This window comes from Coturnix japonica, chromosome 11 (genome assembly GCF_054131305.1).
Source record: "Coturnix japonica strain WE chromosome 11, WE-NBRP24, whole genome shotgun sequence".
In the NCBI taxonomy this organism is placed as follows: Eukaryota; Metazoa; Chordata; class Aves; order Galliformes; family Phasianidae; genus Coturnix; species Coturnix japonica.
The window spans coordinates 27,744,145-27,771,638 of NC_140673.1; the positions used below are offsets into that span (position 1 = coordinate 27,744,145).

The following is a 27,494-nucleotide window of genomic DNA, read 5'->3' on the forward strand; positions in this document are numbered from 1 at the left end:
TTCAGTTCCCTTCCCACATTGCGGCTGGGTTGGGGCTGGACTTGGGGATCTCGGAGGTCTTTTCTCACCTCAGCAATTGTGTGATTTAGGCAAAGAAGGTTCTCAGCTGGTGTCTCGGTGCTGTGCTGCATATGGCTTTATTTAACCTTTTTGTTAATGATCTGAAGAATGAAACAAACAGCGTGCTAATTAAATGACGAGATGCCGCTAAAGCAGGAAGTGTTGCCAAGCCAGTAAGGAAAGAGAAGCAGGGGATAAACAACGATGTTGGGATTGCATGGTGGAGACACAGAGGATGCTGGGGACTCTTTGGGAATCCATAGTGCTGTGAAGGAGCCAGGGAGGGCCGAGCTGAGGACAACTTGGAGCTAAAGAGCAGCAGCACGCAGCAAGGCCAAGGGCTGGTGAATGGGGTTGGATGGTGGCACCTGCTCGCTGCTTCCCTGTGCTGTTCAGACAGCGCTGAGAACACTTTGTGGGAACAGGCAGTGAATTTGACGTGGAAAAAATGTAAGAAAGTGACGTCACTTGTAAGCGTGGTTCTTTTTCCAGTGCAGGAGGAGTGGAGAATTTCAGCTGAGCAGTAAACTCCTGCAGCCCTGCTGTTCTTTCCATTAAGCACTTTGTGAGATGAGGGATGTCTGCGGTCAGAGATGTGCGTGGTACAAAAGGGCAGGATGGGGGTCAGGGTCCCTGCATGGTGGCAGCCCTGTGGGTGTCCCCAGAGACCCAAACTGACCCCGCTGAGGTGCGGCACAGAAGCACAAACCCACCCTGTGCTGCACACCAGCATGTATGTATTTGTAGAGCAAACCACTGCTGTTTGCTGTGGGTTTCTTGAGGCTCTCAGCCTCCCGCAGTAACAAAGCATTTCAGCTTCTCCATCTGCTTGTCGCACACCTGACTTGGGCTCTGCCAAGCTGGCACACGGTTGGTTTAAGTTCAGCTATAGCTCTCACATCTGCCGTAAGCAGGTGACCCCTGTCTGCTCCATGGGCTGCATCAGATGCTGTGCTCACATCTTGCTGGGAGCAGGTGGGAGCAGCACCAGGGGCAGCGTGCTGGTGCAGGCTGCAGCCCAAAGGCTGAGCTCGGTGTGCAGGTGCCGCTTCTGGCCGAGAGGAGATGCGCTCCCATAAAACACCGAGCAGCTTTTGTTTTTATGATACGACCGCATGAATCCTGAAACCCCAAATCTGTTTGGTTTAATAGTGGGTCCCTCGTGGCTAATTCTGCATGCAGCGCACAAAGCAGCGTGACTATTCTGGGATGGGATCCCAGTGACAGCGGTGAGTCATCGGCCGCAGCAGCAGCGATGATACCAGGAGCTATTTATTGCCGCTCTCTGGGCTGCGAGTTCTGCTCAGCTCCGAGTTCAGCTGCAAGTTATGTAATTATTCCTCCTGGATGGTTTTTCTGATTGGTTTGTAATTACAAAACATTCTCAGAACGCTTCTGTGTTTTAAAATTAAGACCTCGGAATGACTTAATGCAAGAACGAAGAGATGAAATCCTACTTGGCTTCTATATTGTTTTCCCTTATCAGTTAAGCAGACAGCTTTCTGGATGCCACTGTACAAACTTCTCTGCAAAGCAGCGTAGCATGTGATTCCCCGCTTCAATCCGCTTACAAACAAGGATTTGGGGTAGAGTCATCGCAGAACCAAGCTGCTGCTGGGTTCCTCCATTGCCCTGGGCCAGGAGTTGCTCTGCTGCTGCTTCCCACTGTGAGAAAAGCCTGCAGGGTGGGGGCCAGCAGGAACCTGCCCAGAGAATAGGGTTAGGGTTAGGGTTAGGGTTAGGGTTAGGGTTAGGGTTAGGGTTAGGGTTAGGGTTAGGGTTAGGGTTAGGGTTAGGGTTAGGGTTAGGGTTAGGAACCTGCCCAGAGAATGGAACCTGCCCTCCGTGCTGAAGCGCTGCCCTGAGACTGAGCTCAGGATTAGCTGCAAAGCCTCAGAGAGGGTAATTCTCCCATCTCGTCTCTCTTTAGAAGAAGAAATAAGTGCTGTCCTTCTGTTTATGATCTGTCCCTCGGAACTGCGCTGTTAACTCAGCACAGGATTTCAAGTTACAGGAAGGGCATTAATCAAGGCTCTGGAAAGCTCTAAATCAAACGTCGCTGTGCCATCCCTTACGTCAGTCTGTGATTCTAACACTTGTCAGACGTCACTTTATTTCAGTGTTTATTCTGTGCTGCATTTTGACATTTCTCTCTGACATGTCTCCCTTCCTTAGCATAATAGTGAGCATCTAAGGGTGGTTTAGCAGCTGGTTTGGGCAGAGATGTAACCTGGAGATACAAAGGCAGAGGTGATGTGGGTCTGTCGGGGGCACCTCTCCTGGAGGATGGCAATAAGACAAGAGGTGTTCCTCTGTGTCCCAGCCCCAAACCCAGCTGTGGGAGCCTCTCTTGTCCCTGCCATTGGGTCTGGGTGCGCTCATCCCAGCTCAGTGTGAGCAGGAATGTGTCTGGATGCCATCCTGACAGTGCGGTGTGTTGGCAATACTGGGGGGGAGAAATCCGTGTCTGTGGTGGTGTGGATGCGTGGAAAGGCATCCTTGAAAACCTAGAGAAGGAGTATTAACTGAATGGAGAGGCAGCTGAGAGGGAAGTTTTGAAGTGGGTGCATGTTGAACGTCCTGGTTTCGCGGCCATCACAAAGGGCTGCCTGCTGCTTTTTCATCTGTAAAGACGGCAGATTGTTTGGAGTGGGACTGGGAGAACACGCTGACCCCTTTTGCTTTGCTGCAGTGACACTGCACAGTGCTTTCAGAAATGGAGATCTCCACCTCCTGCAGGTATCCCAGCCGGCAGAGCAAGCCCTGCTAACGAGCCCGGCTGATGGCTGATGCCATACTTAACATTAGTTTTGGATTGAAGGTGTCACGGGGTGGATTCTGATCAAAGATAAAATAAAATAAATCTGTCCTCAGGAGGAAGCACAGAAAGTTGCTGAAGCTGTAACAAAAGCATTGCCTTCAGTCAGGTTTGACATTGGTGTCACAGCACAGGGTAGGGTAAGTTATGTGCCAAGCAACAGACCTGCATGCTAAGGTGGCCCTGGCAGTGCCCTGTAAGCAAATCTATGCCATGGGGAGAAGCCATGCAGCCATCCCCCATAGGAACCATGTGTGGTGTGGGGTGAGCACAGCAGCCCCACATCTCTGAGCCACCAAACTGCCTTCATAGGTCTGTGTGGTCTCTTCTGTTATTAAAAAAGAAAAGGGAAAGCTCTCATGGGCATGAGTGAGGACTTATATAATAGTTTGCAATGGTTCCATCAAAGCCATTGTACTCTGTCTTGTGAATATCTATTTAATCAGTGGTTTAAAAAGAGCTCTTATTGGTGCTAAGTGATTCCTCTTTCTTAGGCTGCAGTGAGAATTTCAGGCTCTTGTGATGAGTGTGTGCAGCTCCTCTGGGGCTGAATGCTGCTGTTGATCAGTCTTTGTGCTGGGGGGATTCCAGTGCTCAGGGAGGCCTTTGGGTGGTCCAAGAGCCTGGGAAGGGGCACTGCCTGTGCATTACCTCTGTGACAAGCTGCTGTGCGTAATTAACTGCTTTGTTGAATTGAAGTGAAGGGAGAGGAGTTGTCCTGCCTTTGCCTGTACTGCTGCTGGTGTGAGTGTAAAGGTAGGCAGCATTGCAGTGGTTTTGGTGTGCAGCTAGTTAGCAGCATGGCAAGTTGGCATTGTTAGATGAAGCCTTGGGGAACCGTTCTTGCAGCATCTCAGTATTTCTTACGACAGTAATGCTGACAGCCTGGGCTGAGCGTGCTCTGGAAGGTGTTGAAGCCACGATGAGCAGGCTGTGTTCCTGCAAATGCCAGCAATAAATCCCCGCTCTGACGTCGGGTGCCGTGCAGAAGGTCTCAGCGTGACACACGCTGCTTTCTCCTCCATCTCTGTAGCTGTGCCTGCTGGGCAGCCTCCCTTGACCATTTAAAGTAGCAGAAGATGAAAGCCACAGCGTGTTTAGAGGTGGCTCTGCTAGGAACAGAAGGGCCTGACACGTCCCTTTGTTCCCCATCTCCCAGCACCCTGCTATCTCGCTCGCCCTTCACATGACTTGCCACCAGGCCCCCCATATCTGCCCGCTATCTGATGTTCCCGGTCAGATGCTCCACATGCCGACGCTGGGTTATTAATACCGCCGCTGCCATTTGCTCTGGCTGGCCGCTCTGAGGGGATACCCACCACTTCCTCCCACCCGCTGCCTGTGATCTTCATCTTTCCCAGACGCTCCCTGGGGCTGGCAGACGGCTGCTCGCCCCGTGACTGATTGCTTTCCTGGACACCATCCAGCTCCGGGCACATAAACACGCTCAGAGGAAGGCTCAGTGCTGGCAGGTTCCTTGCTCAGGGGGAGAAACAGCCCCATTTCTGTTGGGGTTCACCAAAGGAGCAATAAGCGAGGGGGGGAGTTTCAGAAATGGGCTGGGGAGGGCAGGTGCCCACACTTTAGCACTCATTCCAGATGTTTTCTCTCCTGTGTTCCATCATTTCAGCCGAACCATTCTTTGTCTCCATTGCAGTAACTCATCTGTGCTGACTCTCTTCTGGTTTTGCATGCAGTTTCTCGGTTTCTTTCTAGATGGCTCCTTCTTGACCTTGATTACTGCCACCAACTTGTCCTCCATTAGCTCAGCGCAGCCCTTCCTGAATGCAATAAATTCTCACGATGCCTAAATTCTATTAGCTGTAGAATAAAGCATTTATGAAGATGACTTGAGCCTGAAGCACAGTCAGATACAGCGGCTTTGTGCCGTGCCTACACTTCTATGCTTATTCACACTGAAAACTTCACCTCCTGCATTATTAGATGACAATTGGAGGTAGCAAGCACTATTTTTTTCCTGACCCCCCCAGTGTTTCTGGCTGTGTTGCTGCACTGTTTGCCGTTACTGGCCTTGATGCCTTATAGCTGCATCCAGTATTTCCAACACGCAGGACCTTTTTTCCTCTGTGCTCCCCCGTCTGTTTCTGTGAGCAGCACAGCGCTGTGATTTGAAGTGACTCCGGAGTAGCATCTCCAGCAAGTAATTGTCAGCATGAGGCAGGGCTTCAAAGGGATCGCTAATGAAGATCAGAGTGAGCCCTGCAGCGGGTCTGGGGAAGATTTGCATGTCCAGAGAAGTTGACAGCGTTACTCAGTGATGTTTGGGGTGCCAGCAGTGTGCTATTGCTTTCACAGCAGAACAGCTCTGTGCCAGGGGCCTTCGTGGGTCCAAGCAGGTGCAGCAGGAGGCAGCGTGGGGTTGTAGCTGGAACATGGAGTTATTCGGGTTGGAGGAGACCTCCATGATCACCAAGTCCAACCTTCAGCCCATCCCGACCATGCCCACTAACCATGTCCTGGCTGGAGTGTATGACTTCAAGCACAGATTTCCCTTTTCTACCTTTCACTTGGTCTCTTTTCCCCCTTTTCAAGCATCCTGAGGGAGGAGCAGTGCATGCTAAAGCCATGGGCAGGGGGAAAGCCGATGTGTTGGATCATGCCAATGGATTTATTGTAGCTGGTGAAACCACTCACAGGAGTGTGGCTATGGCACGGCTGAGGGGGTTGCAGGTGCTCAGTGTGCTGCATTGGTACCATCCCTCACTTCTGTGGGCTTCATCCCATGGAGCCTGCATGGAAGCAGGGATCAGCCCACAGCATGCGTATGGAATGGAGTAGAAATGGAGTGGAAGGGGATGGAGTGGAGTGGGATGAAGTAGTTCCATTGGAAGGGGCATTAAAGATATCAGTCCCAGCTGCATGACCACCTCTGGGCTAACCAAAAGTTTAAGCATGTTATCGATGGTGTCATCCAAAGCCCCCTGGACACCAGCAGGGGTATCACCCGCCTGTCCAGGAAGCCTGTTGTGGTGTTTGAGCACCCTTATGGTAGAGCAGCTTTTCCTCGTGGTTTGAACCTCCCCCGGTGCAGTGAGCAGTTCAGTGGTGGATGCGGCCATTAGCTGTGCTCAGTGTCTGCTGCTGTTGCTGGAAGAGAACAGGAGTGCGTGTGATTGGAAGATGTGAAGCAAGTAAAATCTTGCTGAAATGTAACCAACCAGATTAATTATATTTGGGAGGGCTGAGCTTGCGAAGGATTTAATGATCTGAATACCATCTCAGAACATTTTATTGTCCTTTTGCTGGCAGGAATGTGGGCACCAATTATAGAAATAAATCAAAAAATCAGGTCAAATAGTTATTTTATGAGCCAAGTGAAAAGGCTGGGTGCATCTCTTAATGCCGGGGTGCTTTGGGGAGGAAAGAGAAAGGCCCTTCAGGAGTAACATTGCTTCCTGTGGGGGCTGCAGCCACAGCCCTCGTGTTGTGTGTGGAGGAGTGGAAACATGGAAATGCCCAATGTGGACAAGAATCATAGAATCACACAATGTCCTGGGCTGCAAAGGCCCACAGTGCTCATATAGTTCCAACCCCCTGCTGTGTGCAGGGTCACCAACCAGCAGCCCAGGCTGCCCAGAGCGACATCCAGCCTGGCCTTGAATCCTGCAGGGATGGGGCATCCACAGCCTCCTTGAGCAAACCACGGCGCCCTGCCTGGTTCAGAGGGGGTTAAGCACCACAGTCTTTGTGTTTTGTGTGATGGATCTGGTTTGCACTGACCACTTTGTGGAACCACGAGGGTTGGTAAAGACCATCACCTCATCCAGCTGCCAAGTGACTCAGACTCATCTTTGCTGTCAGTCGTTCCGTTTGTTTCCCAGATGTGTGCATGAAGCCAGGCCGTGCTAAGCGTGGTTCCTCCTGGCACGTTGTTGTCCGTCCCCTCCATTTCTCTGCACTGCAATGAAATCTTTAGCAGGTGGCCCTCGGGTGCGCAGGCACTGAGTTGCAGCTAACTTCTGCCACCTGCTGCCCTGCTCTGCCCTGCATCCCCTTCTGCTCTGCTTCCTAAGGGCTGCCATGGGAGGAGGAGAGGGGCTGCTCTCCCCGAGTCCTGCTGGCCAAGTGTGGAACGTCTGTGTCATCAGAGTTAATTTTTTCAGTAGAGATGGATTAATTATCAGCCTGTGGTTGTAGATGCGGCAGTTACAGAGCTGAGTTTCTTCTTATGGCTGGAAATAAGGTGTACTCAGGCTGTTGTTGGTAGAAGAGCAGATAACAAAGAGGAAAAGAATGTAACTGAGCCATTACTGGCTCCAACTGAGCAGTTGGGTGAGCGGATGCTGCAGAGCAGCACAGTATATGCAGGGATATACATACCAGTGCCCTGCCTTTGGATTTCCAAGGAAGGAATCCATGTCTGCACTGGGAATTACCATTTTTAATTGCTTTAGTTAAATGCATGTGCTTCTGTAGTTCTTAATTCTGGAAGCACCATGTGAAGGACCAATTGGCATGGGATCACCTATGGCAGTGAGGAGTGGACAAATGCTGGGGACCCAATCTTTGCCTTTTCCTCCCCAGTAAGTCGGTTCTGGAGCTGTCGGAAACACCTTCCTGCCCCTGGAGCATGGGGGGATAAAAGCAGGAGCCAAGTTGCAAACAGCCACCTGCAGTGTATGATACTGATACCTGATCGCTTGCTCCTGAAGTCATCAGTTAGTAATGCAAAGGGTGCTCGGTGTGGCTGAGCAGCAGAGCAGAGAACAATGGCTCTGTCTGTTGCTGCTTTCTGAAGGGTGTCACCTGCCCGAGTGCCCAGGGTGACCTCAGCCACGAGCAGCAGCCAAGCTGAGAAACCATAAGGAAGTGGGTGTAGAATGGAAATGGTGACAGACAGCCCGGGTTCTCTTTTCCAAACCTCCGTTTTGCAGCACAGCTGTTTGATGTTGGCTCAGCTGAGATGTGAGATGTGGTTGGATGGAACCTTGTGGGATCCCAAAACCTGTCTCTAAAAGCGGAGGAGGACAGTGTGGCACTGCCATTGTGCTCAGTGGGTATTGCTCTGTGACGCAGTGCCTTCCATCCCCACAGCGTTTGCAAGGATGTGGGTGAGGTTTGGCACATCCACATTATGCAGTCAATGTGCTGCACTTGGGAGAGCCATGCACAGCTGCCCAGGGAGGTGGGGATGTCACCATCCCTGGAGGTGATGCAGAGCTGTGGGGATGTGGTACTGAGGGATGTGGGCAGTGGGCATGGAAGGTGGGCTGGTCTGGGCTTGGGGATCTTGGAGAGCTTTTCCAATGTGAATGACTCTGTGGTTCTATGCACTGCAAGCTGGCTGTTGGCAGGCACGTGTGATGCAGTCTGTGCTTTGTTTGCAGCTTCGATGTGGAAAATGGCCCTTCCCCCGGCCGCAGCCCGCTGGACCCACAGGCCAGCTCCTCCTCGGGGCTGGTGCTGCACACCACCTTCCCTGGGCACAGCCAGCGCCGCGAGTCCTTCCTGTATCGCTCAGACAGCGACTACGACTTGTCGCCAAAGACCATGTCCAGGAACTCCTCCCTCCCAAGCGAACAGTAAGCACAAACAGCTCACATCATACTTGACAGTAGCAGAGGCCAAGGGCTTGCATTTCTTCCTGTAATCCCCAGGAAGAGGTGCCTGCGGGCACTACGCACATTTCACAGCCCAGCAGACAGGTGCTGCCATGGCCTACCCACCCGTGACTCCCTCATCCCCATCCCATCCTGCAGACACTCACTTTTTCTCCATAATCCAGTAGAAGAGCTGTCAAAGCCAGGGGGTGGAATACAAGAGGACCCCGGTGCCACCTGAATCTCAATGGGAATGTGGTGGATTCCCATGGGGGAGCAGAGCATCCCTCCTGCCCCAGCACCCCAAGCCCAGAGTGTGAGCACTTTGTGTTGCCAGGAAATCCCTCCCGGTGCTGGCGATGCTGCCCTTCCCTCCAAACTTCAGCTCAAATCTTCCACGATGAAAACACGCAGTGTTTGGATAACGTGGAGCGCTGTGACACGAGAGCCAGGAAATTCAGAGCTGACCTTTACCCAGGCCAAAGTGGGTTTTTCCAGCTCAGAATGAGTGCATTGCCCTGGCTCTGAGTTTCCAGGCTGTCGCTGCACCATCCCCATGTACTGCCCCCAACCATGGCCATGCAGGGCATCCATCCGTGTAGTGATGGTTGTGCTGTCCTTCCACCCATCCACAGTGACTTACGGCCACGTTCTCCATTCCCCCTGCAGGCACGGAGATGACCTGATCGTCACGCCTTTTGCACAGGTGAGTTGGGAGCTCACTGCCTCTTGCACGAGGCCGGCTTGGAAAGGTTTGTCCTTGAGAAGTGCTCACAGATCCCTTCTGCTTGCCCCAGGTGCTGGCCAGCTTGCGGAGCGTGAGGAACAACTTCACTCTGCTCACCAACCTGCACGGCACGGCCAACAAGTAAGCGGGGATCCAGGGGTGGGGGGCGGCGATGGGGGAGCGGGCGGTGGGGCCGACGATGTCCCGACTTTGGCCGCATGGGGACGCCAAAGCTCAGCCGGCCGCGGGGTCCCTTGATGGCTTCGCAGCGCTCAGCATCGCGTCGTGCCCCCAGCAGAGCTGCCCCATCCTTGAGCTGCCCCATCCCTGGGGACGCCCCCGTGCACCCGGGGTCGTGCTGGGCACGGAGCTTTTAACCCCGTTGATTTCTGTTTGCTAGATGTAATGGGAAATGAACCGCCACGTTCCGAGGTGGAGGTTAATAGAAAAACAGATGGCTGAGAGAATGGATCCTTTCCTTGTTATTTTCTTGTGGGTGTTTTTTTTGTTCTGCTTTGCTTTTCTTGAATCGCCGAGTATTTTGGCAGTTCCTAATGAGGAATCTGAATGTGGGGCCGGAAGGAAGCGAGGGCGTAACCTGTGGGATGCAGCGGCTCCTTGCAGTGTCCTCCTGAACACATGCCCAGCTCTGCTTGAGGCACGGAGCCATTCACCCAGCCAAGGTCTAAGCAATCAAATGCTGAAGCCATTACACACCCAGTGTCCACGCCCGTGGCCAAATGCGCTTCCAGGTGCTGCAGAGCTTCCCACTCAGTCTGCAGGCAGCCCTGCTGGGTTATGCTGTGCTGCCAGCTGCTGGTTGTATCCTACATCTCATGATACCAGGCGTTCTTAACAGTCTGCTCTGGGGATCACGGCAACCTCTGCTCTTCTTTAATCCTTCCTCTCCTTCCTCCCTCCTCCACCCCTGCTGTTCCAAGAAGGGAGGAGAGGATGCCGCCCCACTTACTGATAGAGGTGTTGGAACGTATGAACCTGAAGGGCTGGGAAAACACAAAGAAAACAACAGTCATCACTTGATTTTTCATGTGTTTGGACGGTAACATCGGGGGTTTTTCAGACAGTTTCCTGAGTGGAAAAGAGGGGAGGGTGATTAATGGCTTCTGGAAGGCTGAGTTTGGCAGATGGAGAGCAGGATGCAGCAGCAGGGATCTGACAGCAGCTCCGTGTGACACCCGTCGGCTGCGGTACCCCAGAGGGGACAGAGATGTTGGGATGTGGATGGATGGCAGCTCCCTGCCCACTCCTTCACTCCTTCACAGCTGTAGAAACTGGGATGGGCGCAGCCAGGACGTCACGGAGGGCGCTGGGAGTGGTGCTGTTGTGTTTGCAATCTCTGCAGTGGGGAATACCCTTCTGAACATGAGCTCACCCCTCCCTGCCCCCCTGAGGGCACATCTCTGCACCGCGGCGGCGGCCGGAGATACCTGGAGCGCATCTCCACTGATACCGGCTGTCCCTAACCAGGAGTTTCTGTTTCCCAAAGATTCCAAGATTTCAGTTTTCAAAGGCTCGGTGCAGGCAGGTCGGGGCAGATTTTCAGAGGAGTCAGCACCCAGCGTGCGCACAACAGGACGAGCCCTTCGAAGAATCCAGGGCCCGCCGTGCCCTGCGGAAAAGCAGAACTTTTGGAAAGCACCCGGAAGGTGAAGGGAGCCCCGCTCAGCTCCGGGAGGAAGGTTGTGTCCGAGGCTGCAAAGCAGGGCTGAGGGCTGCCCACTTCTGCAGGTCGCACTGGGTTGGCCTTCCTGGAGTGCTGCTGGAGAAGCCCCTGTAGCTGCAATGGCAGCAGGATGGAGCCGCTCACCGGCTCTGAATGCAGCTTCAAAGGAGAGGCAGCCAAAAAATGGATGTTTCGTGTTCGGTGTCTGAGTCAGAAGGTTGGGGCTGGGAGGGACGTGGGGGGGATCCGCCTTTGGTTGGAACCTCTATGAAACCCCTTTGGGAAGCAGAATGCCCGGGTTTTGTTCCTGCTTAGCCTGGAAAACTGTCCTCAATCCCAAGCAGACTGCCTTGATTCTCATCTGGTAACTTCTTCACAAAAGAAGACCTTTCTCCTTTCCCCCTTTCCCTTTTCTTTTTCCTTTTCCTTTTTCTATCCCCTTTTACCTTTCCCTTTCTTTCCTTTTTCATGTGAATAATGGTTTCGACTTGAAAAAAACCAACAGTTTGATTTGGCAGACGTCACAGTGGAATCTTTTGACGTTTGGAGAAATATTGCACCATTTTTTCCAGCCCAACCTGCTTGCTCAGCGTCAGCCAAATCTGCAGATAGCTCTCAGCCCTCCTGGAATCCACTGTTTCCTGACGGAGCTGCTGCTCCTACTCAAGCAATGCCGTTCTGTTTTGTTTCCGAGCTCACGCTGTTGGCTGCAGCATCTCATTATGTGCCTGTGGGTGCTGCTCTGGCTGCTCATGGTGGGATGTACAGCCTCGCATCTCCATTGCAGCCCTGGATGTGCACACTGGTGTAACAACAAGCATTGCTTTGGGCTTCAGACTGGACTCGGCTGGTGAAATACCAGCAGGAGAAGGCCTTGATGTGAGGCCCCACTGAGCCCTGCAGTCACAGCACCCAGCCCTTGCTGTGCTGGACCTCAGTGCAGTGGATAAAGTGTGGGATGAGGGCACACCTTTTCTGTTGTGAGTTCTTTCTAGCATGTATTTGTGTGTGTGTGTGCTTAGCCGATGGACAGAAGGCATTTGGGTTATTCTAACAGGTATATTGTATTGCTTGTGAATTGCTGATCGCTGGGAAGTGTTTTAGGCTTCTTTGCGAACATGACAACAGCCTTTTGGTTATGAGTGTTAGCAGTGGTAAAAGCAGCACCTGTTGATGGAGTTTTCTTTACCCCTTTTAGGAGATCTCCTGCAACGAGTCAGCCACCTGTCTCCAGAGTGAACCTGCAAGGTATGTGTGGGTCCTCAGTAATCACCTGCCTGCAAACAGGAAGGCTTATTGCACATGGGTTTACTCGTGGCTGCTCCTCTCTCCCCCAGCCCGGTGTAGTGCTGAGCTCTTTCTGGGTTACTCCTGCAAAACCAATGCAGGAGCACTGCCAGGCTCAGGTTGCTGCTGTTTGAATGGTTTGGGGTTTGTGTTTACCTTCGTGTTAGCATGAGGTAGAACATGATTTTGGTTCGATAGTCATGGCCACAGTGACTGCAATTGCTCCGAGTCCCCGTGCAATGCAGGCCTGGGCAAGCAGCAGCCTACAGCCTCCAACAGGCTCAGGCACAGCTGTAGTTTTTATCCTGTTTATTTCAGTTTGCTTCCATGTGATCTATGTAAAACTGCGATCTCAGAAGCCTCTCTCGGGTGAAACTCCCTTGGCTTTTGTTAGGCTGCCCTGGAATGGCGTATTTTTTCCTTTCAACGTTTGTTTGCAGTCTTTTGAAATACACATTTAAGCAACTGAATGGGAGCAAAGTCAGTCGCTGCTCACCCCGTGTTCATCCCCATGCTGGGTCAGTGGCTGCAGCTCACAGCCTGGGCTCGGCTCCACCATGGGGGTGAATGGCACTGAGGGGGGCTCTGCACTGTGTGCTGGGCTGGGGCCTTAAGGGACCCCCTCTGGAAGAGCTCTGGCCCTTCTGACAGTGATGGAGTTGATACCCCCCCAGGGGAGGAGGTGTGGGTGGAGGAGTGCTGGTGTGCAAGGTGTGATCTTGGCCTCTCCTGCAATTCCACTCTAGGAAGGCTGAGTAAAACCACGTTATTGCAGCGTGCACAGCCTGGGTAACTGTCATTTCCTTTCACACTGCGTGTTATTTACTGTCTGGGGACTTGAGCAGTCCAGGAGATTTCCGGCTTGGATTCCTCAAAACTTGGTGGTGGAATGTGGAAGTGGTGGCTGCAGGGAGAGCAGTGATGGTGTGAAGGTCCTGCTGCACATTGCCCAGGGAGCAGCAGCAGAGCTGGGCAGGCAGGAGCTCATCCAGCACTTCATCCAGCACCGGTCTGAGCAAGACTTGGCATTTTGGCCCCCTGTGAAAGGCTTCGTGGAACATTTCATAAGCTTTGCATAGATCTGTTTATATAGCTCACAGAATCTGATAACCGGGAGATAATTCCCTTCCAGGAACTTTGAGATGAATTTTCTTAACGCTTACTGTGGAAACAATAGCTTTCCACTTCTTAACACTTTGTGGGCATGGAGGAAATGATACTATTGCACAGCACTGCCAGCACAGCAGAGGGATGACGGGTACCACAGGTAACCCTGTAGGTAACCCCATAGGTAACCCCATAGGTAACCCCATAGGTAACCCCATAGGCAACCCCAGCTCCTGATGCCTGGAGCCTGCAGCCACTCCAGCTCCCTTTCTGATAAGGGGCTCGTGTTGCTCTGGAGGACCCATAAGGAGACAGCAGCTGATGGGAAGCCCACTTACACCATGATGAACTGAGCCCTTGTGCTCCCCACTCACAGTTCTAGTGTTCTGGTGCTGTGCGGATGGGTGAGTAACTGAAGGACATTGTGACAGTTTGCAGGCAGCAATGATAAGAAACATGCTTGAGGTTGATAGGAAATGGTGTTATTTCCTGCACAAGGAAGCAGAGCTGTGTGCTGGGGGCTGTGGGGCTGCTCTCTCCTCCCACTGCTGGTTTTCTTCTGGGGACCTCCTGCCTCCATCCCTACAGCTGCTGCCATGACTTTCAGCCCATCAGAGAACAAAGATGCCGGTTGCTTCCTAAAGAAGATGCTGTTTCAGTGCAGAAAGAGCAGAGGGGCTCAGGGTGTTTCTTTCAGTGTGTCGATCCAGAACTTAGGAGCAGAAGGAGGGATGTTCCCATCACCCCCATCCCGCTGTGTCTGAAGGGATGCTGTGTTTTCCCTGCAAGTTTTGGAGCAGGAAGAGGTGAGGTTCAGACTGGGGCCACACCGTGTTGCTCCCTTCTAAATAGAAGGACGTGTCTTTAGCTGGGATGTGCTACATCCTCTAGGTGGGTTCACTGGCAAAGCTCAGTGTTTGATTTTGGCTCTCCCATGTCACACGTTGATTCATAGCCGCACCACCACGAGCGACTGGCATCACTGTGTGCACCCTGCGTGTGCCTCCTCTTGTCTGTTGTTAGCAGTGATTGATATCCTGTTATGAGCAATGCAGGGCTTGGGCTTTAAAGCAAACCAGCGTACATTCATAAAATCCCCCTGGGGGGACACAAACTGCGCTCAGCTTCGTGCTGCAAGTAATGCACGGCAGCTGGTTGGTCCAGCAGAGCCTCAGGGCTTTGTCAGTCGTTTGCAACCCATGTGCTCCCAAGGAGTTGCATCAGCAGGACCCAGACCCATGGCGGAGCGGATGGCCTGTGCTGGGTGATGAAATTCTGCTTCTTGCTTTCATTTTCTTGAAAACATGATCAATTCTGGTCAGGCTGTTGGTGGGGAAGAGCTGTTCCCAAGCACACAGTGATGTCACTGGAGGTTTCAGAGCTTTCTTAACCTTATAACCAAGCCATAAAAGGAAGAGGGATATGCACTGGACATCCTGTGTTTTGTCCCTGGTATCAGCTTAAGTAAACCTGGCAGATTTTTCCTGTTATTTTGTTATAACTGCAGATCACAGGAACAAACAGAAGTGCTTGTGAGAGTTACCTAAGGAACCTCTGCGTGGAAATATGAAGCAGCAGCAAAACGTACATCAGTCCTTAATTAGCTCCTGTGCTTCACAGCTGGGCAGGATGGTGGGGCTGGCTGGGACCATGAGGTTGGTGGCTGTGCAAAGCACTGCAGAGCACAGTTATGGAGGTGTGGGTTTGGGGCAGGTGCTGCCCCACCTCCTTTCCCGCAGTTACAGAAATGAGCAATAGAAAAGCAGTGCTGTGCACATCCCTGCAACTTCTCTCTCTCTTGTGCGCTTCTCTTTTCTCGTGACCTCTGTTGCAGTCACTTTGTTTGACCTCAGTGCTCCTCAGATCTCAGCTCAACCCTCAGCGCTGCACTTCCCAGTTCACCACCCTGGGCACTCGTGAGGGGTCTTCAGCCCCCGCCCCATCCACTCAGCTGATAAAGCCCATGCCCAGCAGCAGGTCTGTCGGCCCCTGCTTAGCTCTGTTCCTTCCTCACTGCTGATTTTCCTTACTGAGCCCCTTTCCCTCCTGTCTAAGCCATGCACACCTCATTCAGCCTCCAGGAGTGCAACTGGATGTTGGGACCCGACCCATGAGTGCTGGGCATCCCTGGTTCCCCAATGGGTCACTGCCCCGCCGTGCTGCCATTGGGACTGCAGAGCTCCTGCTGCTGCCCCTCGGGTGCCTTCAGCACTGAATAATTGCAGCACGTCCTCACCATTAATTATACACTTAGCAATATAATATGTCATTAGCTATATCGCTGATCGGCTTTGCAACCTGGGGCTGCAGGGGGGGAGGGGGCAGCACTTTGGGCTGTGTCACACACAGGCTTCTCTGGGCTCGTGGGATTGAAGCTTTGTTACAGTTCCTTTCTGGGGGTGGGAGGGAGAACTCAGTATTCTTGCTGTGCCTTGGCCTCTGCTTTCCTGCCCGTCCGCACGTTTGTCTGTGCTGCTCACATGCCTTTACACGAACCCAAAACTTGTACTCTTTCATTTTTCATGTGGGTGTAAGATGTACACAGACTCGTGTGTATGAAGCATAAACAAAGGACTGGATAACACCAGTGCCTGTGTAAAAGAGAGTCCCAGCTCCTGCAGGGGGTACCAGGTCCTGTGCACCGCTCAGCCCTTGGCTGCAGCCACCATCAGCTCCATGCAGTCAGATGGGGCTTTGCTCTCGCGAGGTGCTGGGCAGGTATGAGGGAGATGATTCATGCTGAAGTCCCGTTGGCGTGCTTCAGGCTGCCAGCAGTGAGTGCAGCATCCCTTGGTGTGCAGGAGGATGGGATGAGTTGGTGCCGTGCTTCTGATGGAGAGCCACACAGCACCACGGAGCTGAGCTGAAAGCTGCCTGTGCATAGCAGCAGTGAGGTGCTGGAGGCTCATCCCTAAACATCCTGCACCGTTCTTAATGTGGTGCCATAATGATGCTGGCTCGGAAAGAAGCAACTGTAGAATAAATCAGATGGATGGCAGCTTAGAGCTGTGGCAGAGCGATGCTGAGGCTGTTGAACGTGAAGCAATTGCTGCTGCTTGGGGAAAGCAGAGGTGTTGCAGAGTGACCTGGGGAGGTTCCCTGCAGCAGAGGGGCAGTGAGCACCCTTGGATCTGGCTGGGACACCCAGCACTGCTCCTGCTCTACCCGGGCAGTTCATTCCCACGCAGTCCGTTTCGTGTGTTGCTCCTGCCTGCAAACACACACCCCCTGAAAGTTGGACTCATGCATCTTAGTAAGTATTTCAGTTATGCTATTGACGTCAATGCAGTCATTAAATAGATTGCCGGCCCTCCCATCGGCAGACCTGTGCCAAAGACCTAGAGGCAGGCACATTTTAAAAGAAGAACATCAGGTTTTCTTTTAGCAATTGGAGAGAAAAAGGGAAAAGTTTCTGCGAAGTCGCTGTGCTCGGCGATTCTGAGCCTCCTGATTTTTCCCTTAAGTTTTTGAGCTTCCATTGCTGTGAAGGTAATTGCCCCGTTTTATTTAACACATCGCTGTGCACCGTGCGTGTAAACAACTCCAAATGAGGCCAAAGAGTGAGTTTTTGTGATCAGCTCCGGCTGAAAAGTGACACCCGTTTTAGGTCTCCCGGCTAGATTTATTTGTAGATCAAGTAGCAGAAGGTATCCGGGCAAACCTGCTTAGCCTTTGACTCCAGAAATTCTGTGAGGATAGATTTCATGACATCTATATAAGAAAATAGCCCCGGTTTCTCCTCGGCAGGCTCTGAAGACACACAAGCCGATTGCGGCTCCATAGCAACAGATGAAAACTGTTTTCCCCGCCGCCCCACCTGCGGGTGTCACATGAAGATGCTCCACGTGCTGCTGCCATCAGGATCCTGTCACTCGGGGCCAGCTGCCGCCCGCGGTGCCAGCGGGGCTCCCCATGCTCACACATCCCGCTGTGCGCGGGGCGGTCCCATCCCTGCCCACATCCCACCTGCCCCGGGTCAGGCGGGGGCTCCGAAGGGGCTTTGTGTAGGGGGTATCTTCACACGGGTGCGGGGAACCTTGGACGGGATAGCAGGTACGTCGGCAGCAGTGTGTTTGTGAAGAAGAGTTGAGCCAAAGCGCTGCTTTGTGGCCGAGGTTGTTGTTTCTCACCATACTCGGCACCGCTGGGGTTGCAGCTCAGTGCTGAGCTCCGCTCCAGGCCTCTCGCTCCCAGAAAGGCAGTGGGGCACAGCACGGTGGGGGCTGCGTTGTTGTGGGGCAGAGGAGGCTCAGGGGAGACCTCACTGCTCCCCACAGCTCCTGGCAGGAGGTTGGGGTGAGGGGGGTCTGCATCTGCTGCCATGGAACAGCGATGGGACGAGAGGTGATGGCCTCACACTGTGCCAGGGCAGGGGCAGGCTGGGTGCTGGGGAGGTGGGCTGGGGGAGCTGAGAGGGCTTTTCCATCCTGAATGAATGGCTCCGTGGTTCTGTGATTTCACTGATGATCCCACACTCTGCTATGTAGCATAAAGCCATTAAAACAGTCATAGGTTATTAAAAGGGCTTCTCGCTGATGGATGATTTCTTTGTGAACAATCCAGGCAACTGCCAGCCTAAGGTGGCGATGAGGAGATCTCCCCAGCCCGCTTTCATTGTGTCCCTGCGTTCACTCTGCTCTTTAAACACAGGTCAAGCCCCGGGAGCCCCAGTGCTGCTTTACTCAGCTCCCATTCATGCGGGGTTGCTTAAGGCCTCTGTGGAGACAATAAGACTTTGCCATCGCTAATCTCAGAGTTGATAAAATCTGTGTTTCTTTTGTTTTCTGTATAGAATGATAATAGTTGGTGTGGGTGCGATTTTGACATCGCAGCCTTTGGTGCACTGAATCAGTTCCATATGAGTTTGAGAAATGTGGACTTGGACTGTAAAAAAAAGAGAGAGAGAGAGAAAAGAAGAAACCAAAACAAACAAAAGCACCCAAAGCGAGCTGCTGGCAGGCAGAGCTGTTTGTTAGGTTGCGGGGCAGTGCATGCCTTAGTGATGAGCAGGGCTCTTCATTGTCCCACCGAGCTGAGCCCCTTCCATGACAGCGGCGTTTTGCAGCTCGTGTGAGCTGCCATGGGCTCCTGACAGCACCCATGGCTCATCCCCCCGCAGCCCTATATAAGCCTCCCCCGGAGCTGAGCGCTGTGCTGCAGCATTGTGTCCGGACGCAGCCGGCGATGGGAGCGTGAGAGGCTGCGTCTGCGTGCGGGGCTGTTCCCAGGGTAATGCCCTGCATGAGTCCCAGCAGCAGCAGCAGCCTGTCCTCGGGCAGTCCCCATGTTCACAGCTCTGTCCTGCCGGCTCTGATTGTGGGTGCCAGCCGCTGTGCCGTCGTGTTTGAAGAAGTGAGTATCTCCGGCTCTTTTTGGAGGCTGAACTGCGGGTCGTGGCTGGGCAGAGGCTCCCACTGAACACATCACGGCTGGTCTATGGGTGGGGGCATGGGTGGGGGGTGATGGCAGCCCTGGTGGGCAGCAGGTGATGTGCAGGGGGTGATGAGCACCCATCGCTCCCCTCATGGGTGCAGTCTGTCCACTTAGCTCTACAGGCTGACGACCACAGGGGGTAAAAACGGCTTTTAAAATCAACGTGTATTCTGGTTAGAGCTGAAGAAGGAGCAGGGGATTGCTAGTGCCAGAGCATGTTGTGCTTTTTTATGTAAGGGTGCTGTCCCATGCAGCTGGTAGAGTGTTATGGTAATTGCTAATGAAATGGCTCAGTGTCATGTCGTTTCCTCCATGTGAAGTGTCTGTAGGTGACAGCCCGAAGTGCTGTATAATTGGGATACGTTTTTGGTAGAAAGGAAGCAACTGTTAATTATTTATGGTTATTAATAAAAGGTTCTGGGTCTTCGTTTGCTGGAGTGTGAGCAGGGTGTGCTTACAGAGATCTGCGTTTTTAAGAGCACACTTCAGAAATCAGCTCAATAAGTCGTGACGGGGTATATTTCAGTGTCCAAAGGTGTTGTTGATTGACTCGGTTGTGCATTCGGGCGTTTAATCAAAACAAAAAGCAGCCATAAAAGGAACCCATGGAATCTGGCGCTGCGTTGGTTCAGCAGTTGATGTCTTTTGCTTTGCATACAGCACTGCATGTGCAGCTCGGAGCCTTCTGCCATGGGATGGGGTGGGGGTCTGGCCGAGGCCAGGCAGCTGCAATGGCAGTTACTGAGTGGTGAATTAAATGTCTTTAAAAGCTGTGCTTTTGGGAGTGGACACTCTGGTGTAAGTATCTTGCAGTCAGTGTACGCCTCCAGGAGGCAATTAAACATCTGCACATATGAAATGTCCCCAGCCCCATCTCCACGCTCTGCAAAAACTTCCTTACGTCGCCGTCATTGCGTGGAGCCCAGAGGATGGATGGCAGCTGTGTAAGGAGGTTGCTGTGCACCCAGCCTCCCACGGCCCTTACAGCACGATGTGGTCACCCCAATGCTCTGATTCCCTGCAGGCTGTCTGTGTGATGGAAGCAGGGCGCAGCACACATGGGCTGAGCTGACGTTGGTGATGTGCTTTCCCTCCTCCCAGAGCTGCTTCTGGATGAAGAGAAATCCAGACATGACTTTCCAGCCCCACCGTTGTGATTCCTGTGTTAGCGGTGCTGCTTTACGGGCCGTGGTCTGCGTCCAGGTCCTCCTCCAACACACACGTTGGGCCTTCACTTTTGTTGGAGTTCTTTGGGCAGGATATTTCCTGAAATTCCTGTTGTGAGAATGCCACGAGCTGTTAGCAGCTCCCTGGGGTTCAGCTTTGTTGCGTGAAGCTCGGAGGTCTTTCCATCTGTGTGCAGTGGGAACGTCTTCTCCAGGTAGGAGCCAAAAATGTGCTAATCACGCTTTATAGATGAGGAACCAGAAAAGATGCAGATGGGAAGTGATGGTCCTCACACCGCGTTCACCAGCAGCGGCCGCTGGTTGTGAGCCTGCCTTTGTCACACGTCCAAATGCGGTCAATTCAGTGTGCTGCTAGAATGCCTTTTATTGCAAACTGCCTTAAATGGAAAGCCCCGGGCAGCTGAAAATCAGATGTTTTGCAGAAATGGCGTGAATTTCACTGAGCTTATTCGACAGAATTAATTACTTTAGAGAAGCGCTGCTGGTTGGAGCACGGAGACTTCAGCCAAGGCAAACATGAGGTACCTCTTGTGCAAGAGATCCTGAAAGGTGCCATGGGCTGTGAGACTTAAAGAGGAACCAGCACAGTAATTTGCAGTAGGACAGCCCATATCTGACCTTCAGTGGGGAACATTGTGATTTCCATGTCCATTTAGTCTGGTATTTTCACCAAGGCTGTTAATAAGCACGCCGTGCACCTGGCTGACATTTCAATTTCCCTGAATCGGTTCGAGGTGCTGAAATAAGTATATTTTGAAGGCCTTAAGTAAGTATATTTTGAAGGTCTTCAATAATACGCCATGACGGAGGAGGGCTCAGTGCGGTGACTGCAGTGATGTGACCTGCCCTCCCAGCCTGCTGGGGCTCACCCTCTGCCTGCCCTGGGGCAGCGTTCTGGTGGCTGGGCTGTAGTGCAGGAACCTGGTCCAGACCTCAGACCACCACCTTTGGAGTAAAGGATTTCACCCTAACACCCAACCTGAACGTCCCCTCTGTGTGAGAGCTGGTGGCCAGGGTGTGATGGCCCTGGTTTGGAGGTGACACAGAGGCACGGTGCAGCTCAGCACGTGAAGCCGTTAATATGGAATATTAAAAGCTGTCAAAACAAATGATGCTGGTTCGTAGGATACCGGCATCTCCCTCTTCCTCCCCACCCTTTTACCCGTGGGATTTAATCTGTGATTTTAAACAGATTATTTTAAAAGGCTGTACGTGTGGTTTGGTAAACACGCAGCACGCTGAGTCACAGCCCCGAGCAGCTGTTGGCTGGGGCAGGTCAGTGCCAATGGTTGCTGCAATGGAGGGTCCAGCTTTGCCTTCAGCTGCTGCAGGCCTGAAGACTTCAGTTCGATGACGTGGGGCATTGGCACAGATAATGTCTGGATGTGTTTGCTGTGACTCTGTAGGTCCCAGGGTGTCCCCATGGAGCTGCTGGGGTGGCAGTGGCCCGACAGTGAGAGATCCTCATTTTCAGGAGCTGGAGGATCACGGGTTAAGTAACATCTTAAATTGCGTCTGCTTCCAGATCGGTCGAGTAATTTCTGCAGGTTCTGCTCTGTGAGCAGCCCACAGTCTGCACTGAGCAATCCCACGGTGCTGCTGAGTACCATTGCAGATGGGCTGATAGGGCTTACTCAGAGTATCACTTCAGCCCCTAATATGTCAGAACAGGTCATTTTTTGCAACGCGCTGCATGCCTGAGTGGCTCTGCTCAATGCACAGCGGCCACATCATGTCTTTCAGTAAGGTGACGGTCACATCCCTTGGTTTGGAGAGGCTAAATAAGGGCCACGAGTTCTGCAGCGCTGTGGTCACTTTGCTGGCTTTATTCTGACCCTTGTTTTAAACACTCTGAACAATTTTCTTCTTAAAGAGCTAAGGTTTATTAATTAATTCTACCTCTCTCGGGTGCCCGTGGCAGAGAGGAGCCCTTTGGGTGGATGAGGCACTTCCAGGCATCACCCCAAGGTTCCTCTTCCATTTCCTACCCAGTGTTTGTTTCACTGCGCTCACATGGCTTTCACTCACAGAATATGCAGAACATTGGATTTATTATCTCCAGGTTAACCTGCTTCAAAAGCTGTTTTCATGGCTCTGGCTGGGTGATGAAAACAACATCTTTTGTAGCCTTTTTTCCCTTTGATGATTGAAAGTTGTTGCAGTGCTCTCCTGCCCGGGCAGTCCCTTCCTTGCTAGGCTCCGTTGTGAAGCTCCGCTCATGGTTTCCCAAGGAGTGTCAGAGCATCAGCAGGGCTGCAGGCACTCGGTTTGCTGAGGGACCCCCACCACCTGCTTGCTGCTAGGGGCATGGCCAGGAGCCCCCCAGTGCACATGGTCAGCACATGGCACGTGGCACCGCAGCACAGCAGCGCCAGGCTCACCACCAAGAGCTGGCTCCAGCACCGGAAGCCGTCTAGCCACAACAGCACAGGATGGTGCCCCACCTAATTAAGCCTGTTGAAAGGCAGGGCTAATTAGTTTAGGTGGAGCACCTTGTTAGCAGTGTTGCTTCCAGGATCCAAGTTGGTTTCTCTGCACGTGTGAGCTTAGCAGCCCTCTCTGCGCCAGCCCACATGCGCCAAATGAGATAATGCTCCACACGGTGCTGCTAAGTCCCAAGTGGGCAGCTGGGTAATTTCATAATCACATCCTTAATTTTCTGTGTCTTTCTCACACTTGTGTGCTCACATGCACGCCATGTGCTCAGGAAGAGCACACTTGTAGTCACACCATCAAGCGTTCATCTCACTGTGCTCCAGCCTTCCCTTGTTTAGCCAGACAGACAACAACACAACCTGGGTCACCTGTGGTGCACACGAGGCTGGAATTGGGTTTAGATCCTCTTCCTCAGTTCTTTGTCTGGGTTGGATGCTTCTTTCTGCAGCCCATCTATAGCATCTGCAGTTCTTGGGGCCGTTCCACTGATATAGGCTGACTTTCATATGCCACCGTGGCCCTTGATGGACCGTGGCACACAGAGGAGGGATGGGCCTTCACATTTGTAATGGCCTTGGTAACCATGATCTGTCTTCAGAGACTCATTCAAGGTATGTATTTATTTCCTTACAAAACATCAACAGAAAACCCATTTTCAGCATTCCTCCTCCAGCTCCCTCCTGTACGTATATTGGAAGTCTTTTGTGCTTTGTGACTCTATGGAGGGGAGGTACCCTTTGCTGTCCTATTTTTGTGGTTAAGGCTGGTCCATAAGGAATCGGGCCCGCTCAGTACAACGACAAGATGCCAAACCGTGTGGTTGCTCCCTGAGGTGAGGTTGGAGCTGAGCATTCTCTCCTGTTCATTCAAGAGGCCAAGATTAGATCCTGCCTTCTCGCTGTTTCTGCTTCCCCTCTGTCCCTGGACTGAGGAATTCCTGCTATGCAGGCAAATCCCATTCCCAAATTCCCCCGTGATATCACTGCTAAGTGACATCTGACGGGATGCTTCCTGCATTTTGTTACTTCCATGTGGCACTGTAAAAGCACTGTCACTTATCCCACTGATTTGTGGCGGCCACGGTGCATTGTTCCTGGTAGGAGGGGGAAAGGATGCTGCAGAAACTGCCTTGAGCTGAAACAGATCGTAATCCTGCTTCAGATCTTCTTCAGCTTTCCTCCCTCGTTAGCATTTCAGATTAAATGTTCAGGCTTATCTTTGGATCAGAAACGGGCTTCTTGAAGACTTCCATTCATCTCCCTTAAGGTTTTCTTAGTGTTTGCACCTCATTTTTACTCCTCATTGTCATGCAAAGGGCGCAGTGTTGACTTTCCTCTGGGAATCTCGATCTTCCATCTTTATACTGCAGCATATTTAAAGCTGAGTGTAGACAGCTGTTCTGGAGCTTTCTGTATCCGAACCTTGTTAACTCACAAAGTAAATGTGAGAGCACTTCCTGAGTTTAACTCAGGACCGTGACTTTCTGTTAGCTGGTCCGTTCCAAGTACTTTCCAAAGCTCTGTTTCAGCTGGAGAGATGTTGGCATTATTTTCCTAGTTTTAGGCATGAAGATTCATGATAAAACACATTCTGCTCTCTGCAGCAACAGCCTTTGGTCCTAATTGCTGAGCGACATTTGGTAAATCCGCATCTTGGCAAGGCAGTGCTCCAAGACTGGAACTCCTGGTGCTCGTGGTGCTCATGGTGCTCAGCTTGGCATGGAACTGCTGGGTTTGTCCCATATGGGTGCCTTGGTTGCCTCTTCTAGAAGTAGAAGTGCTCTTGGGACTTGCAGTACCCTGCTGCCCAAGCAAGTAGAGTGTGGGCTCTGACACCTGAGTGACTTCTCCAGCTCCCGAAGTAATGAACAGTGATTGCCCTGCTCTAGGTTAATAAGTGATCAATTACCCAGCTCCTGTTCACTGTCAGTGGTCTGTTCAGTGAGCTGTTGCTCTGTATGGGTCCCAATGACCCAGTTCTCACACCTGGCCGGTGACCCACCCAGTGCTGGTGGGTACGATCAGAGCACTGCAGGTCCATCCAGTTCTGGCCTAACCGGCTGCATGGGCACTCAGCTCTTGCTCCAGGCCAGCCTCGTGCTGGGACTTACCTTGAAGTATTTCATTTCTGCCTCATGGCAGGGCCTGAGGTGGGCAGGAATCACAGTTCAGTCCAGGCTCAGAGTGGATGCACCACCCAGCAATGAGGCTCACCAGCCTGCCCTGGCTAACAAAACACATTTGTTTGCTGCTTCCAGTTACTGATTGGTCTTAAGGTGCTGTCATTGCCATGAGATTAACTTAGCCTAACTTTGGCCAGCTAAAAATGACAGACTCATTTTGAAGACAATGTATTATGAGCTCAGGAGCGAGCTGTCCTGTCATGCAGGAAGATCAGGAAACACAGCAGAAGCCAACGTGGTGAGGCAAGGAGCTTCCTAGTGGACCAAGGTGCAAAAAGAGAGAGGCAGAGAGCAAAAGGAAGGACGTGGTGATGATGGGAAAAGGGCTCATTCCTGAAGAATGCAGCAGGAATCTGGGGAGCCATGGAGCAGTCAGGCTGTCCTTGGTCACTGAGGCTGTCCACTGGTGTCCATTTACAAGTGCGTAAGGACGAGTGAATCAGGAATGGTATGCACAGATTTGTAGGGACAAATTGTTTTCGAAAGCCACAACCTCTGGATAATAGGAGAAATTTCTTTTCCTGGAGTGCACTTAGCACTGCACAGCTGCCCAGGGGGGAACACCATCCCTGGGGGTGCTCAGAACCGTGGTTTGTGGCACTGAGGGATGTGGGCAGTGGGCATGGAGGGTGGGCTGGGGGTGACATTGGGGATCTTGGAGGGCTTTTCAAACCCAAATGGTTCTGTGGTTCTGTGACCTCCTATGGTGGTGGATGTGTGGCTGACCTGGCTGTGGGGCTGTGGAGGCTCTTGGGCACCGCTTCCTCCAGCATTCCTGTTTGGATGCTGGGGCAGTGAGGGCCCTGCTGGAGGGGTCAGGGTTGGGGGCCGCCAGCCTGAGGGGCTGATGAAATCCCCATGGCCAGCTGGCAGTTGATGGCAGGGAGAGGGGGATGGCTTACGGTGTCCTGCAACTATTTGGAGAAGTGCTCAAGCAGTAGCTAAGCGGTTCTGGAGATGAGCTGCAAAGCCAGCGCTGGAACAGTCATGCTCTGAAGGGTGCAGGAGCAGGTGACCTGTGGTTCTGTTATGGCAAGGTGCCTCCTGCAGCTGATGGGGAGCAGGGCCCCCCAGAGGGTGATTCAGCCCGACGCAGGCGGCGTGCCGAGAATAGACCAGGATCACCCTGTGGAGGTCCCAGTCACTTTCCACTGACTGTGCAGGGAGCTTAGGTGATTAACTTTTAGCTGGCTAAAGATAGTTCTGATGAACCCCCCACCCCAGTGACATTTCTCCAGGCTAATATTACTGCTTATCAGTGTTGCTCAGGTTACACTGCAGCTGGCTCGGTGGCCGGCCGGCAGTCATATTGCCTGTTGACTCAGAAACATCGCTGCTACTATGGCAGTGGGTGACTGCAGACCCATGGGCATTCCTCCCATCACTGGAAGGCACCGCTCTGCTGTGAGATGAGCTGTGTCTTTGGTCGGCCATGGGGATGTGGTTGTTTTGTCATGGCACTGAGGGACGTGGTCAATGGGTGTAATGGGGATGGGGGTTGGACATGATGGATGTAAGAGGGTTTATCCAGCCTTCATGGCTCTATGATTCTCCCTTCTGAGCCGATTTCCACATTCCTGTGTCCTCCTGTAGGACATCTCTGCTGCCCGCAGCCCTGGGCTGAGTGTGGGTATCCTCAGCCCTTCTGCAGCTGCTGCTCTGTGGCTGAGTTCCCCAAGCAGCTCTTCTGGGTATATCCGTCATGTGTCCCAGGAAGGACCTGTCTTTAATTAGAGCCTTTTATAATGGCTCTGAAATGGAGTGCAATGCCTGACTCCTCAGCTGCGTCACGTAAGAGTTTATTTCTGTTGCTTTGAAAAGGCAAAAGCTGGAAGTGCCCACCAGAGCCTCGTCCTCGTTGTGCTGGAGGTTGGAGCACATCTCAAACCTTCTGACAAGTGCAGCCCCATAGCATCACTCCTGGCAGCGGCATCTCGCTCATTTCCTGCCATTTTTTCACAATTAGCAGTAGAAAGCTTTCACTTTGGTGAGGTTGTTTTTTCTCCCTATCTTCCCCCATCATCTCTGAATACAGCCTCTTTTGTTTCAGCTGCCTGTGCTTGGAGGCTGGCCCTGCTCTACTCACAGCCGGGTGTCCTCGGTGCCATCTCCCCAGCATCCCCAGGCCGGGCTTTGCCAGCTGAGCGCATCCCCTCTGCCTACAGGCCTTCACCCCACCTCCACCAACAACCACACTGGGTGACGGCACGGCGTCCTGCTGTCGGCGCTCCCCAGGGATGCGCTGCTTCCGCTCCCCCACCAGCACTGCCGGGGGCTGAGAAACGTGAGAGGGGACAGCTGGGGCTACGGGCAGAGCCGCCGTCCCAAAATACGCTCTGCTGCGGAGGGGGAGGATGGCAGGCGCGTCCATTTGTTCGCGACTTGCCCAAGAGGACTGGCTCCACCTGTTCCACAGGTGCTGGGGCTTTGTGCCGCTCTTGCACATCTGCACTTATCTCTGCAGGAGATATAATTAGTTTCATTGCACATGCTGAAATGTCGGAGGGGGGATAGTGAATGGAGATAGTCCGCCGTTCCCATGATTTTAGATAACTTGGTGACTGCAGACCTGCTCCCGAGCAATGTCACAGGCCCAGCGGTGCGATGGTGTGTGTGCATTGCTGGTGCTGGCTTGTTCTTGCTGTGGCGCATCTGCTGCTCTCCTTTTAGGCTTTTTCCTAGGTTTGTGCTTGAGGAAAACTTATAAATCTGGCCATTGGCTGGCACCTTAAATGTGGAAAGGCACATGAGGTCCCATATCCTGTAGGAATATGGGCTTTATCAGCTTGTAGGTCGGTGCTAGGAGGCTGCAGCACGTCCACCTCCAGCGTTAAAGGAATCACTGCAGCTGTGCTCTGCTCCTTTTATTTTGTTTCCTGTGAATTTTCAAACCCATCTCCAAAACAATTTTCTCCAATCTGTTTGCAGGATCTGTTAGAACAATGGCTTAATTCAAGGAAATGGCTCCCCGCTCATGGGCAGCCCTGAGCGCGCTAACAGGATCCATTAAAC

General features: G+C 52.5%; 1 protein-coding gene across 9 annotated transcripts in view; it reads left to right on the forward strand.

Annotated features, from left to right (window-relative positions):
* PDE4B (phosphodiesterase 4B) overlaps window positions 1–27,494 on the forward strand; it is a 131,354-nt gene that overhangs the window by 78,560 nt on the left and 25,300 nt on the right. For 7 of the 9 annotated variants that reach the window (XM_085512395.1, XM_015870790.3, XM_085512393.1 and 4 more), the window contains 4 exons: window positions 8,227–8,421; window positions 9,109–9,145; window positions 9,237–9,307; window positions 12,049–12,098. In XM_085512395.1, coding sequence (XP_085368521.1) covers window positions 8,227–8,421; window positions 9,109–9,145; window positions 9,237–9,307; window positions 12,049–12,098 — 353 coding nt within the window. Of the gene's footprint in view, window positions 1–8,226; window positions 8,422–9,108; window positions 9,146–9,236; window positions 9,308–12,048; window positions 12,099–16,571; window positions 17,298–18,289; window positions 18,597–27,494 lie in introns of those variants that run through there. The other 2 variants (XM_085512396.1, XM_085512397.1) reach the window with 2 other exon arrangements.